Source organism: Vicugna pacos, chromosome 35 (assembly GCF_048564905.1).
Source record: "Vicugna pacos chromosome 35, VicPac4, whole genome shotgun sequence".
NCBI classification, from domain to species: Eukaryota; Metazoa; Chordata; class Mammalia; order Artiodactyla; family Camelidae; genus Vicugna; species Vicugna pacos.
The window spans coordinates 34068508-34084403 of NC_133021.1; the positions used below are offsets into that span (position 1 = coordinate 34068508).

Genomic DNA, 15896 nt, shown 5'->3' on the forward strand with positions numbered 1-15896 from the left:
TGGAAGGCACGGTGCGACGCCAGCGCTCCTTCAGAGCAGTAAATGGTGCCGGCACCTCAGACTGGATGGGGATTTCTACCGGCTCCCCCAGAGTCCTGCGGGGAGTCAGAGAGTCTGCCTGCTGCCTGAGGGCTCCTGGAGACAGAAAGGGGCACATCTGCCCAACACTGTTGGTGATTCAACACAAGCCTGCTGAGAACAGGGGTGCCGATCGCCCCGTGTACAGGAAAGCATCGCGGCGAGGGCCCCCGTCTGCCAGGCGATCTGCACCTCCGCTCACACTCAGGAGAGCGAGCTCAGAAGCACAGCTGGGTGTCTCCCCAGCAGTCAGTCCCCCTCACCTTCCCGTCAGTGACACTTTATTTACTGCACTGCGGGGAGGGGGGCCCTGAGGGAGTCTGGACAGTGATGCACGTCTGCCCAGAAGCCCAAAGACGAGCACCTTTCAGCTCCAAGTGCATCTTGATTTCCCCGTAGGACATACAGCGTCGAGAGTTACAGACACGTTCGTTCCCGTCTCTGTCTGCGTGACCCACTTTCCAGGATGTTTATCCCTGAAAGGGAATAGGCTCCCGCCATCTATAAACGTTTATCATAATAGATTATTGTTGTGGATTCCTTCCCCCTAGTTACTGAAGGTCAAGAGGAAATTAAAAAAGAAAAAAAGGAATATAGGTTAAAAAAAATCAGCCACTGAGCATAGAGTCTTGTGCAAAAACTAACCTACAGTGCGGACACCTTTGGGGGGGCGTCAGTTGGTCTATTTATAAGTGTAAAACTTCCATCCAAATGTATTATATACAACACATAACATTGTGTACTAGTGTGTCACACCGTAACACCGGATCATACACACGCTTTACATGGTGCGTGTGTAACGTACACGTAGCATATGGCGCAGACCCTCACACATCACACACGGGGAGCCTGCTCGCGGCCGCCCCCTGTCCTACCGGAGTCCCTGCTCGCTCCCTCCCCAGTCGTCACGTAAAGGACACGCGAGGACACACCCCCGCACATACGTGTTTATATACTGACAGACATAACGTACGGTTCCGATACCACACACACATCACACATCGCTGTAACGCATCACATAATGCATCAGTGCCGCACAGGAATACACATCACATAATACATCAGTGCCCTTGCGCGTGTGTGGAGTCCAGTGTTACGCACGTGACCAACGGCGCAGGAAACAGCTGGGAATGACCCAGAGCAGGGAGAAGCTGGCGGCGGGCTGCCGGCCGCTGTCACCCGGGACCCATGCTTTCGCGGAGGAGCAGTGGGGCTCGCTGCAGACACGCCTGGGTCCAACTCTAGGGACCCCTTTTCCCTTTCTGTCTCCATCTCCCTTCTTCCCGAAAACCATACAAGGTACATGTTTTCAGCCTATTCTATTTAAAGGACAGGTCCCGGGGTGGCTGTCACCGTGGAGGGTGAGGGTGACAAGCTCGAGTGTGACGTGACGCAGGCCTCCCTCCGGAAGGGGAGCTTATCAGAGGCGCTATGTCAGTGGCGCCCCGGCACGGAAGCGCCCTCAGACAGGCGCCGCGCCCCGCAGACAGCCTGCTGCTCCAGGAGCAAATGCAGAGATGCCCTCCCCTCTTCCAAGTGCCCCCCAGGGGTTGCTTCGACAGAATATTAAAAACAGACAGGTAGACAGACAGATGGCAGACAGACGGTAGGTGATAACTGAGAGACAACAGATGGACGATGTGGGAGTGAATCTCGTGTCAGGGTCATCCCCTCGCTGACCCCCAGCCCCAGGCTCCTGGGTCTGGGGAAAGCCTCGCCCGCCTGCACAGCAGGTCCAGGTGGACGGACCGCAGTGGGCGGGGCTGTGGACGTTCACGTCTAGGGAGCCCGGGAGGCCGAGAAAGAGCAGGTGAGCAGCCTGCGCCTGCGTCCAAGTTTCAGGCCTTCGGCCCCCGTGCCGACGTGCACCCCACAGGGAAGGGTGGCGTCTTAGCATCCAAGCCCGAGTGCTTCCGAGAACGAGACATCACCACGCTCAGGCCAGAAGAGCGGGCAGAGCCGGGGGGAGAACTCGGCCGACTCTGAGGCTCTGACAAAACAGAACGCAAAAACGAAGAAACTGGCCAGGCCCCCACGTGCCGCTTCCAAGGAGGACACCCAGGTAGCGACGGGGGGAGATGCCGGGGGCGGCTCGGCCGCACAGACGGCAGGACCGACGTGAGCTGACCCCTGCTCCTCAGCCAAGAAGCACGGGCCATCTGCTGCTTCCCACGCGCCAGACCGGGAAGAGAAAAGCTCCTTTCCCTTATTTCTGAGAATTTAAATACAGATTAAAAAAAAAATTTCAAATCCCTTTGCCCCCAGAGGAAGAACATGGAAAACTGTCCTACAAAACATAGCACTTATTCTGAGAAGTCAAATGTCCTCCCGAAGCAACCTGATGGCTCTGCACAGCCTGGACCCCTACAATAAAGACGGTGACTAAGGGACGAGTCAGCGAGAGCTGCGCTCAGAGCGCCCTCAGCGCACACACGGGCGGGCGGGCCGCAGGAAGTGACTCATTCTTTACTCTGCAAAGTCATCCGGCCTGTGCGACGTTTGAAAACCCATTCCCAGCCACGGCATCACGCTGTCTTCTGCTCACACAGTAGATGCCGGCAGCTGAGGAAGGCCCGCTTCGCGCAGATGCGCTGTGATTTGTAGCTTCAGACGAGGTTTTCCTCCTGAGGTCTCCTTAGAAGGTTAGGAGTTTTTCCAGTGGAGCCAGAGCCCAAAATGCTTCCTCAAGGTCTCTTTTGAAATCTGCCTTCAGAGCCAGTTCTATGACTCACGTTAAAAAAACAGACCACAAAACCTCTGAAGCCACACTCGGTTTTTGACCAGAAGGAACACCGTCTCCTCGGCCCTGGTGCTTAAGGTGAACCCAGGAGACCCTCAGCCGGCTGCGTCAAATCCATCACTTCTAAGTGCTTGGCAGAGGCTCTGAAAACCTTTTAATGTCTTGTTTGAGATTGGTTTTTGTTTTTTCTTTTTTTTAATGTGTTTAGAGGCTATGTCCGCCTGCAGAGACAAGAGCTCCCATTTCCTGAGTGCTTCTTGCATGCCAAATTATACTATATATATACATATATAGTATTATATACGTCTTATGTGCGTGTATATATATACACACACACTAATTTAATGCTGACAGCTGCCCTTGCAAGAAACACGATCACCCCCTTCTCCCCCCCTTTTTTTTAAGCAGAGGTGCCTGAGATTGAGCCCAGGGCCCTGAGCGTGCTAAGCACGTGCTCTGCCACTGAGCGGCCCCCACCTCCTGTCTGAGATTGCTCTGAGTGAGGCCAAACAAGCAGTCTCCCGACCGGTCGCCTAGAAGGCAGGGCCACGGGGAAGGGCGTTTTCAGGCCTCCGTCACATCTGTTCTGAACAGGGCGAAAGCCAGTCCGCCCGAGGGCGGCTTTCCCTTCGGAGAGAGCTCGTGCGTGTTGCTTAAAGCGAAAAGACCAGAGGGAAATTGCAGACTTGTGCTACAGCGCAGGAGCCTTTATCCTTTTAGGAAAGATAAACGTCGCGTGGCCCGCAAGCCTTCTCCAGTGGACGATGCTTTCTCACGTGTCTCGGACTCCTCCGTCAACAGCTCTGCTGGAATCACAAGCAGCCCAAGGGCCAGAGGACACGACTTGCTGGACAGTCGCACGCTCCAGAAGCACCTTCAGACATGGTTCTCACCGGGTTCAAACTCCCCCGGTCGGGGGGGAGCAGTAAAGACCCACTTTTGCCCCCTGGAGAGTGAAGGTCTTTCCAAGTTAACGCCTTAATAAGCAAAGCTTTTTGCTCATAGAGCTTGGGCGCCAGCACAGAGCGAGGTCGGCTCTGAACCGCTCAAGGGTTAGTAAACACCGTCGTGCAGAACTCGGTGCGGGTGCAGGGGCGGCGGGCGGTGACGGCTCTCCACTCAGTGATCTTCAAGGTTTAGGAGTCGTGAGGTCACTGAGCCTGTGGGAAAGTCATGGGCGTCCTCCACGCCCGCGCCCACCAGGGTCGAAGCGCAGGGACACTCTCCTCTCGGGAACCAGCGGTTGCCCCCGCTCACCGGGCCGATTCCCCGGCTTCGGGGAGGATGCCTGAGGATTTGTCCTCGGGGAGGTTTGGTCAACTCCAGAATTCGCCACAGGTTAGAACACGGCGCACCACTGTCCTGCCCCTGCACTCTGTGCTTTTGGAAACCCGACACCAAACCGACTTATTCAACCCTCTGGCGTTATTAGGTTCTTTAAGCCAAAGCTTGTCATGCACACTTCCTGCTCAGTTATAAACCGCAAAGACCCAGCAGGACAAGGCCAGGGGCTCCTGTCTCACAGTAACTTATCTGATCAGCCCACAGTGCTGTCGGTGGGAGGGGAGGCAGATTGCCATTCTCACAATATGAACACTAAAATGATAACCGAATGTAGACGGTCTAAGGCCCCGGGCATGCTGATGGTGGGAGGATCCAGCCAGGTCCCACAGAAGCAGCCAGCTGGGACCTGGCTCAGGGCAGGCCCACGATTAGAGAGGGTTCCCTGGGGCTGTGACTGCCCTTTGCCATGATTCCGGGCGCCCACAAGCCAGCCTTCCACCGGGAAGGCAGGTCCCCCCCACCCTCCGCATTCCCCAGGTCACCTGCCTTTGGTGAGTTGACTTAAGGAGCTTAACCAGCCCAGCAAGGGACGGGTTAGCAGAAGGGCCCAGCGATAACCCCTCCCTGTCCGCTGCTCAGGGACGTGCCTACCTGTACCTGCCAGCATCACTACGACCGTTTTTAGACGGGCACTTAGTGGTTAAGGAGTTTTGTCTTTAGGGAAGTTAAAATGCTGGAAGAGCATGCGTAAAACCTCACAGAGACGAGACCACGTGATTCTGGTCACCTCGCCTCGCCTGCACAGAACGGCTAGGGGCAGTGACATGGGGAGAAAATGATGAAAAAGTCAGACACAGCCCCAGAGCGGGCATCCTAACCCCCCATCCTGCCCACACGTCCCAGCGTCTCAGAACTCCCGGCAAAGCCAGCGCTGTCACCCTCCCTCCAGCTTCACACCCGCTGTGAGACAGCCCGAGCTGCAGCCGGAGCCTCGGCTTCTGGGCAGGACGGCCGCTGCGGCCCTCCCTGGGAAAGCAGGTTTCTGTTGTTCGATCACAACGTAACCTTTCTCACTGGAGAAGTTGTGAAAGCGGGCTGTTTGTCATATCCCAGAAGAAAAGTGATGTGCTTTGTGAAAAACAGAGGGTTTCTGCGAGGATGGGGAACAGGGTACCCATGTATTAACTGGCAACTAGGGCCTATTTAGCACCGCAGGATGTCAGGCCGGGAAGCCCAGGGCCCCCGCCAAGCGCAGCCCGGACGCAGGCTGGTCCGAGAGGGCCCCGGGGCTCCAGCAAGAAAGCCACTCGCCAGACCTCCTGTGACAGCCGAGGAGACCACAGATGAGCTCCCAACCTTGTGCTGACGCCCTGGTCCTGTACAGTAGGAGGTCCCGGCTCCTCCAACCCATGCGGAATGAGCTGTTTTTTAACAGTAAAAAGATCACTGCTGAAAGTGGTGGGCACTTCCAGCCTCCCCTCAACGTGCGGAGGAGACGTGGGTGAGCCCTGCTACTTACAAGCGCCAGGCCTGAGCGAGCCAAGCTGTGGACAGTTCTTTTAAGGAGGAAAGACTTTTAACTTAGTTACATTTAAAGAGCTGTAATAAGAATAAAGACTTTGTTTTTAACCTGCAGGAAAATGGAATAGGATTTGAACCTGTAGTAAATGAATCACAGCCTCTTCTATAGCCGAGAAGCATCAGCCGGTGACTCAGGACTCCCCCCACCTCCCTTCTGATCCACCTGAGCCCGGGGTGGTCCCCCCGGAGCGAGAGTCTTTTGCAAAAGGCATCTCTTGCCCTCACCATGTCCAAGAAGCTGCAGGCCCTCGTAAGTTTCTAAGGAAAAGCCTTATCTTAAAAGGAAAAACCAAAAATAAACCAACAACCGGCCCACGAGGTGGAGAGAACGGGTTAATCCGGAGCCCGCCCCATCCCGGCCCAGAACAGTGCCCAAGGGCCAGGCACGCGGCCACGTAGCCTCGTCCCAGAGCTCCAGGCAGAACAAACCTGTGCCAGGCCTGCAGCAGAAACACCAGTGTTTTCTGATCAGCACACTTCCCAGACCCTTTCTGCTCAAGAGGAAGCCCACACCCCTCATTTAAATGACTTATGCCGACCTGTTTAACTGTTTTGATGGTGGAACCTTGAAAGCTCTAGGAGAAATCAGAAACCAGGCTAGGAATGGCCACATGTGCATCACTGAACGATGCTTTAAAAAATGAAACCAAACATCTTCTAAATTTGAGCCCCAAGGGGTCTAGGACAGTGGCCTCCAGCCAGGGGACATCTGCTGGGGTCAGATGCAGGGATGCTCTGCCCATGGCACAGCGCAGCCTGCGCATCCACAACCTCCAGCTGCAGGTGCCGCGGTCAAGAAGGAAGCCTGTCCGTCAGGACGCGACCCGGATGGCAGACCAAGGCCCATGTGGACGCCCACAGTCCGGGGGTGGTCCACCGGGAAGTGACTCATCCGAGCACTGATTCTGCGCCTGGCAACGACCAGCGGAGTCAGACACCCCTAGCATCGCGGCCCCCGTGCTGGGTCCGTGCACAGACTTTCTCCAAGTGCGGGAAGAGAAAACACGATTTTCACGGGACAGATGAGGAACCAGGGCCAGAAGTTTAATGTGCTGACCCCCAGCCACTCAGCCAGGTATGCGTGTAGGTCCACAACCACTCCCCAGACCCGGGGAGAGAGATGTGTCAGAATCTGGGAGGCGGAGGTTTCAAGAAGCAGTAAGGACGTTACATCACCCCATGCTGCTGGCAGTATAAACAGGCCTCGTGCCCTCTTGGGGACGGTCACACTCGACAGGCGAGCTTGGGTGGCACACATCCCACTGAGGACTGTTGTCTAAACGGCTTGGGGAAAAACTGGCAGATCTGAGAGATATTTGGATTTCAGAATTACAGACACAGGGCCCTCACATCTGTGCTGAAAAAGAGATGGCCGGATTCGGACAGAGAGTGTTGATCATGGTCAAAGTGCAGTCAGTGGGTGGAGGCCCACGGAGAACCTAGGTTCCGGGCAGCCCCGAGGCGAGGCTCCCACTGGGGGCCCTGGTTCCACGGGATGTAAAGGACAGACCCTGTTCACTAGAACTGCTTCTGTTTGGGGTGGGGGTGTCACGAGGAGCATGGCCCCGCCTTCAGACAGGTGGCTTCTGTTCTGATGCGCCCACCTCTAGGCTGTTCCCGAACACAAGAGCTTCAAAGTTCTGGTCATTCCCAGCACCGACCCCCAAAGGCTGCGCTCAGCCGGACGCCCCGAGATGCCCATAAAACGGTTACTCTGAAAATCAGAACCATCCTGACGCTACCCTGCACGTACGAGGTTTCTCTTCGGCATCCTCCTGATGGAGGAACCGCAGAATTCCCTTTACCCCTGAGGGGGGCGGGCTCCGTTCACTCAGGACTCCTCGCCACCCACCTGTGGGAAGGGCGGGAAGTGGGGCTCCCACTGACTGACGGCCCCTCACCCCCACTCAGAGAGGACACGAAGAACGCGGCCCCAGAGTGGGACCCCCGTCACCTACGAGGAAAGCGGGCCTGGGTGCCCTTTCCCGGTTGGCAATGTGGGGATAAACCAGCTTCTCTGTCGAGGTGCGCAAAGAGGCCCCGGTGCTCTTGGAAGGAGCCCAAGCGCTCTGGGCTCGGGCTCGCCTGCTGCGCCCACCTCAGCTCCCCATCCTGACATGCGCGAAGGCTGGTGGGCATAGTCTGCCTGCGTCCAAACAGCCCCGGAGCCCGGGGGGCAAGCACAGGACACGGAGCAGCAGGCAAACAAAACCCCACCACGCCCGGCCACCCGAGAGGGACGGCGCACAGGCGGCAGTTGCCCCGTCGGTCCCACACCCACAGATTCGACGGCACCCCAGCCGCAGCCCCACCCCCAACAATGTCCACGCCACATGCAGAGGCCACCCTTGGCGCCGCGGGGAGTTGGGCAGCAGCCCTGGCCTCCTCCACCCACAAAAGCCCAGCCACACCGCTGCCCCTCGATAATGGGGTGATCAAAAAATGAAACACGCCCCATCACTGGTTTGTGGGGGTCTGAGCTCTCGTCCCAGCCGGTGACAAGAAGTGACACAGAGAAAGCAAACTGCCCACAACAAGTCTGTTTCTTCAATGAAGTAACTGAAATGACTTCCTCCCTCTGCTCCCCAACCCGCAAGGTCATGGTGAAGATCAAGGGAGTCTCGCGGGGGCGGAAGGGCACCCCCACCAGGGAGGCAACCGGAAGGGCCGGGGCCAGGCGATCAAAGGCGTCCTGGGGAACGTGCTGGAAACCGGAACCCTAAGGAAACTCGTCTTCAGCGAGCCTTAAACATCTTGTTACTTATACCAGAAAAGCCTGATCTGAGGGTGCTCGGACCCCCAGAAGGTGCCTGAAACCACACCCCCTCCTTAGGAACTGCAGTCAGGCCAGGCTGTGGTGTCTGCTCTCAAGTTCTAAGGCAGAGCAACCCCTCTGCAAAGTGAAATAAAATAAAAAGGCAGAGGAAACTCTATGCACACTCTCCAGCCGTAGCAGGAAAAAAAAAATCAACTTTCCATCACGTCTGCAACCCCAAGGGCGGAGGGAGGGCGGAGTAAGGTGGGCCACTGCAGCCCGGGTGCCGAGATGCATGCGCTTACGTCAGTGGGCGGGGCCAGAGGACGCCAGGTGCGGCCCAGGACGGACGTTCACAAGGGCAGTCTGACCCGAAAAACATCCCAACAGAAAATGACAAAACTGTATTTCTGGAAAGACTTTGATGAGACCCACCATTTTAACATCGCCCAAATCAGGTAAATACAAACCCCAAACCTGCAGAACCAGTTTTTAAAAAGCAAACCCAAGTCCAGGAAAAAGCATCTTTCCAGCAAACAGTCAACAAACGGTCATTTGGATCAATGAGCAGAGACTGTGAGCAGCTACTTCACACGTGGAGAAAATGACTCAGTCAACAGACACCGTGAGATGGGGCCACACACGCGGAGCTGGCAGGGTTTGGGCCACCTCTGCGCACGGCGTGGGCTTGGGGTGGAACAAAGCCACCACTCTGGTGAGACACATTGAGACCTGTTGGGAGGACCATCCCTTTTCAGCTCAGCAGGTGCCGAATCCTGGGACCACGGTGATGACACAAACCACAAAACGCTTAGAAGACTGACTGAGGCTCGCTGCGTTAGGACAGTCGGAAAATGGCAGTGACCTAAATATTCCCCGTGGCGTGAGAATGTGAGTAAATGAGGGGTCAGGTAGATGCTCAGACATCGATCTGGTGGAGTTTTATACAGACATTTACACGAGAGTTGTGGGATGTATGCAAAACACATCGATACTCGTCATAACGTAGCAGCAGCTGGAAGACACAGTATCCAAAGTACACTGGCTACAATGTTAATCAGGTGCATATTTCCCTCCAGTATTTCACATATATGATACTAGGAGGAATCAGAATAAGATGCTAAGAGTCACTTTGGAAGAATTAAGCAATTAAAAGAAAACCTATTCTCTTCTTTCCGGTTTAAGCTTTATTATGTTGTATAATTGTTATGTTTTATAAATTTGAAAACCGTAAGTTATTTTTTCTAATAGTTTTGGAAACAAAATCATGTGCTTCAAACTATATGGGTGCCTTCCCCCCAAACACGACTTATTCCTAAGTGGCCAGGCCCTCAAAGGCAGGAGGTAACAGGCCGTCTCTGCTGTTCGATTTCGTTTTGAAATTAAGGTGCAAACAGATACAGGGAGGTGCTCTGGGTTTTCCACTGCTGATGAAAAGCTCAGGGCGCTGCTTCTCCCCATTTATCTGAATGTTTACTCAAGTTCAGCCCCCGTTTGGAGTGAGCATAGCACCTGTATAAGGGAGGAGAACCACAAATAAACACGGCCAGTGTGAGATCGTGAATCTATCAGAAGACGAGGTTGATGTCAATACGGCACTTTGTGTCTGGCCTCATCAACCCGCCCCCTTCCTCCGTCATGCAAATCTCCCACAGGTGCACCCAGACCAGGGGGTGTAACCCGATGCCCCGTGAGGCTCTCCTGGGGCCTGGGCTGCCCTGCTGGCCACCAGCGTGTGCCTGTCACCTGCCACCTGCCACCTCCCACCTGCAGTCAGCGGCCCCGGGCAGGCGTGAGGCCCCCAGCGAGTATGAGGCATGGATTCCCGAGGGACAGAGAAAGCGCCAAGGGGACGTGACACTGACCTCATAGATAAAGTACACCTTGGCCCCCACGTAGATTCCCATGCGCACGACAGCTCGGACAGCGGCGTTCATTCCTGCGGAGGAGGAGGGACAGTGGTTACTGACGAGGCGGGGCGGGGGGCGGATTCAGTGCAGCTGTTCAACCGGCGGATTCTGTCACCTCTCGGGAAGCTCCTCGTGTGCAAAGTGGTTGCGACACAAACCTCCAGTGTCAGCGCGAGGAGGAGGAGGAGGAAGGCACACGGCAGAGACCAGCTCCCGAGGGCGCGTCCGCAGACGGCCACCACTGCTAAAGAGCCTGGGCTCTCAGTTCAGAGCCTCACTGCCGACGTGCGTGGCACACGGGCCGCCTCGGTTTGGAGTGAATCTGCAGGCGTGTCCATCTAATCGCAAAACAACACAGAGGACAGGTGTTCGCTGACGGGGAGCCCAAGTCAAAGAAAACAGCACTGAAAAGGCCACGGGTCTCGGGAGATGAAAAATAAATCATCACCAGCTACCAGTATAAGAGAAAAAAAAAAAAGGAGTCCATGGCCTGAAATACAAAACAAGTCATGCAATTTTCTTAGAAGAAAAATCAAATTGAACCAATATACTAGAAATAACACCTAATCAAGACAAATCTAGGCCATTTTCCACTCTTCCCCAGGGGGCCTTCAAGGAAATTAGAAGTGCGAGGTCTCCTTTCATGAAGCTGCAGCACCCAGTTTTGCTTTCCAGTGACTCCGTTTAGGGGCAGCCACCTGTGCGAGGGAACCACAGCCTAGACTGCGTGAACTGGTCAGGACTTCACATCTGTAAAACCCTGTCCTTCATCTCAGCTGATGAGTGAGGCTGTCGGGAGAGCAGTGAAAAGGAAGGACCACTCCTCTGGGAAAGGGTACAGCCCCGAGCCTCAGAATACGCAGCCCCGGGCATCCCGCCTAGTGCTCCTGGGACCCCAGCAGTTCCAAGCTGCCTCCTTCGTAAACTCAGATTTCAGCAACAAAATGTCAGGACTAAAGATGCTGGAGAACATGGACCATGAAGTAAGTGGTGCTTCTGGAAACTAAAGAAACAAATGAAGCCACTGTGGGTCCCAGGAATGTGCTCAGCAGACAAGGAGATTAAATCTGTGTGCACTGGTGTGGCAAACCCGCTCGGAAGATGGTTATGAATTTCCAAATTGTGCTGAGCCAGGTCTGAGAAGCCGGGATAAGACCGCTGCCTCTGAAAGGTGACAGTTTTGAAAGGCTGCAGTGTTCACAGGCTGAAAAAACTCGGCAGTGTGTATCTTGGAAATAAATTCATGTTAAATGTAATCTAGTGTCTATATACGTGTAGACATTGTATATTTGGTAGTCTCACTTCACGTTCAAAATTAATTTACTTACACGAAGAATCTGAATGACCTGGTTGTCTCTCACCTCAAACTCAGCATTTCAAGATGTAATAAATCACTTTTTAAAAAATTGAAGTACAGGCAGTTACAGTGTGTCCATTTCCGGTGCACAGCACAGTGTCCCAGTTATGCATATGCAGACATAGATTCGTTTTCATTTTTTTTCACTGAAGGTTGTTATCAGATATTGAACATAGTTCCCTGTGCTCGACAGAAGAAACTTTTTTTCTAAACCTATTTTTATATATAGCGGCTACGGTTGTAAGTCTCAAACTAAAAATAAGGAACGCTTCACGAATTTGCGTGCCATCCTTGCGCAGGGGCCACGCTAACCCTCTCTGTATCGTTCCAGTTTTAGTGCATGAGCTGCCGCAGCGAGCACAGCGAATTGTTTTTACCCTCACCCGTCTCTCCTCCTTTCCCTGTATCCAGCACAAAAGCTGGATGCTCCTAAAACCCCTGACAGCTCCTGCTCATAAAGCTGAAATTTTCGTCCCCAAATTTCCCCTGAATCCGCATCTCCCTCTAATGTCATCCACAACGGCCAGAATGATTCAAACCACATTTTCTCTTTTGTTTGGTATTTACACGAGTAATTGATACATTTTTCTTGTTAAAAAAATTACAGATGCCAGAAAAGGCAAAACTATGGAGACAGAAAACAACCAAAAAACAAAACAAACCAACCAACCCAGTGGTTGCCAGGGGTGGGGTGAGGGGGAGAATCAGCAGAGCTCGGAGCAGTTTTATGTCGCTGTCACGAGGTCCAGCCCCACAGAATGCGCGGCACCAAGAGTGAGCCCTGACGTCAACTGTGGGCTCTGGGAGATGTGGCCGGTCAACGTGGGTGCGTCACCTGCGACAAGTGCACCATTTGGTGGGGTGTTGACGGTGGGGAGGGTGTGACGTGTGAGGGTCAGAGGGTATATGGGAAATCTCTGTACCCACCCCTCAATTTTGCTCTAGATTTAAAACTCCGAAAAACAAGGTTAAAAACAATTGCAGACGTGGTCAGAGATGACACGCTAAGCCCTCGGAGACGGGCGCGGACGCCCCACAGACACTCTGCCCTCGTCTCGTGCTGGCTGCAGTTGCACACTGTTTTGGAGATGTTTTCTGTATTAGCATCTTTCCTTTCTCGAACTCGAAAATGCCCGCGTTCCTTCCCTGACTCCCCAGGGCCGTGCTGCCTGGAAAGCCAAACTCCTCAGGTGAGACCTCACGTGGCCTGGGCTCCTCCTACCTGCTGGGTCCCACCTGGACACCTGTTCACACAGCACGGCCCGCGGCTCCCCGAGAACCACCACGGAGCCCCAGCGCTGCCCCCTCTCAGCCTCCACGACCAGGCTCTGGCACATCCAGGAAGGCCTCCTGGCGGGGGCGTTTCCCTCACCGGCCCGGCCCCTGCGGCTCCCACCTGCATTGCTCCACAGCCCGGGCCAGGGGTGGACGGCAGCCTCCGACCACAGGCCTTCACCGAATGGGTAACGCAGTTACCCAAGGTCCCTGCTCACAGACCCCAAGATTCTAGGACTTTCTTCTGTGGCCTTATAATCAAGAGACTGACCACCGAACGCTGGGGCCCCGCTCACCCGGCTTCGCTGGGACGCAAGCACGGTTAACGCGGACTCCAGGCCCCCGCCCTCCCCACGCAGGCTTCTCAGGACCTCATTTCGGGGGGTCTTCATAAAGGCATGAATAAGGAAGCAGACAAGAGGCAGCAGAAGGAATGAAACTGTGACAAGTAGGACATGATCCAGAGGGGACCCCATGGGGAAATAAAAACCTGCCCGGCGTGACCTCTGCCTGCCACGTCTGAGCACCATCAGGCCAGCCCCGCGGCCTGAATTCCCCCTGCTCTGCGGGGTCCACCCGACTCACCTGGGAAAGAGGCCAGTGCCCTCCTCCGGCTCTAGACCCCCTTGGCCTGCAGCAGGCCCACGCTGGGGGGTACGGGGGGGCGCCCAGGTCGGGGAGGGCCCTGAGCACCGTCCCGGGGGAGGAGGTCCGGGTCTGAGCTCAGCTCGAGCGCAGGGCGGTGCGTGCGCTCCACCCACGGGCTCCCTGCAGCTGAGCTGCGGTGCAGGTGAGGGATAACGGCCCGTGGGCCCCGCACCTGGGCTGAGGCTCGCTTCCCGCGGGCCTGGGGCCGGCTGGGAGGAGAGGGAATCGGGCTCTGAGTGGCTAAACTCACAGCCAAGGGAACAAAACTAATACGAGCTGCACTTGGCGTGAAAACCCAACTCTCCCTTTTTGACTTGAACCTAAAAGCCGCCATGATTCCCTCTCGCAGGAAGGCTGTGCCTTAGAGACGCCAAAAGGAACCGTGGAGGAAAAATGCCCGCTGGGCCCCAGGTCTTGTTTAATGGCTTGGGGGAGGGGCCAGCTCTCCGCTTGAATTTGGGGGCAGCAGGACCGAGCTGCTGTCTGGGGCTGGCCCCGCGGGTGGGCACCCCCAAGGAAGGGCCCCAAGGACCAAAACCAGGGACCACAGGAGAAGCAAAGTTCACCGATGGCCTCTTTGACACCCACGACTGGGGTCACGGCCTGGGTCCCCTCAACCTGGGGGCTGGCGGTGTCCACCCACAGGGAGGGCAGGGCACTGCAGCTGCTGTTTTTAGTAAGTGCTCAGACATGGCTGGGTTCCTTCCTTTTCCTTTCAGTTTTGTTTTGGCAGCCAGACCCGGGGCTTCAAACAACTTGCATAATGATTTCCATGTGAAACTTACCCTGCTACCTAGTAAGACTCTTCATGTTGGAAGGTAACCTCTTTATCATTTGCAAAAGTTTAAACACTGGTCCTTCGGGAATGCACACACTTGTTATGGGAACCAAAAAGAAACACATCTTGAAAAAATTGGGGAACAGTGAGACAGGAAATGTGAGAGAATTACTACGGATGCGATAAAAAGAAGAGACTGTGAAGTTGTTTTCTTGATGTGACATACTCTGAAATAGCTTCTTACTAAATTATCATGCAGGTGAAACAGTCATTAAGATAATTTCTTCCCTTACTATGGGACACGACTCAGCCAAAACGAGAATAAAGCAGTGCCATGCAGAACACGGAGGGACCTGGAGATCGTCACTCTAAGTGAAGGCAGCCAGGAAGAGAAAGATACCATATGAGATCACTTATATGTAGAGTCCAAAAAAAGAAAAGAAAAAAGACACTAACGAACTCATCTACAAAACAGAAATAGACTCACAGACATAGTAAACAAACTTATGGTTGCAGGGGAAAGGGGGTGGGAAGGGATAAACTGGGAGTTTGAGATTTGCATATATTAACTACTATATATAAAATAATTAAAAAACAGATTTCTTCTATATAGCACAGGGAAACATATTCAATATTGCGTAGTAATCTCTAACGAAAAAGAATATGAAAACAAGTATTTCTATGTATATGTATGACTGAAACATGCTGTACACCAGAGAGTGACACATTGTAATGGACTATAATTCAATTTAAAAAAAAGATAATTTCTTCCTTGAGATCAGGGAGGCAGTGGACCCAAATGCTTCCTGAGATTTTGTTCTGATAAAATTTGAATTTCGAGTAATTTGTAAGAAACTAGGACCATGTTGCTTCTAATAAAATAATTGGGGTTTCCTTTTATTTCCTATGTGATCTGGAGAGTATAATCAACTTCCTCACTTGGCTCTTCTTTTTTTTTTTTACCATTTTGAGCCATTTTCCCTGCATATTTCTCAGTGCTTATAACCACGCCCTTACTAATTTCAACATTTAAATTCCCTTTTGAAAAATAAGGCCGGGTGCTCAGTCCTCTTACAGGTTTCTTTCTGAGTTCATGGAGTTTTCATCTTTGCACCAAAGCAAGGATGTCAGCACGTGTCAGAAGACAAACTTGAAGTGCGCCGTATTTTGCTCTTGCTACTAAAGTTCTCCTGAAAGCTGCCCCGTAAAGTGAATAATTTAGGTGTGGGAGGGGGGATACGTCCTGAGGAGAAGGTGTCCCGACGCTCCATGTCCCGACCAGCACAACCGCTGCGATCCCCAGCACGCTGAGCGCGCGGCAGCGAAGCCCCGTGGAGCACAGGGTGGGAGGAAATGGGCCTGGCAGACGCTTTGTCACAAGTGAATTACAACCCCGTCCACAGCTTGTTGAAAAGAATAACTCAGCTATGTTCTTAGCACAGAGCCATCTGTTTTTCAATCCAAACATACTCAACACAACTACATTTGGA

General features: G+C 53.8%; 1 protein-coding gene and 1 non-coding gene across 4 annotated transcripts in view; both read right to left on the reverse strand.

Annotated features, from left to right (window-relative positions):
- The window catches only part of PFKP (phosphofructokinase, platelet), a 48566-nt gene that overhangs the window by 27755 nt on the left and 4915 nt on the right, over nucleotides 1-15896 (reverse strand). For all 3 annotated transcript variants that reach the window (XM_072955226.1, XM_072955225.1, XM_072955224.1), the window contains exon 2: nucleotides 10304-10377. In XM_072955226.1, the coding sequence (XP_072811327.1) occupies nucleotides 10304-10377 (74 nt within the window). The remainder of the gene's footprint in view (nucleotides 1-10303; nucleotides 10378-15896) is intronic.
- On the reverse strand, nucleotides 11960-12066 carry LOC116277057 (U6 spliceosomal RNA). Its single transcript, XR_004186522.2, has one exon. It is a non-coding gene; the product is annotated as a U6 spliceosomal RNA (small nuclear RNA).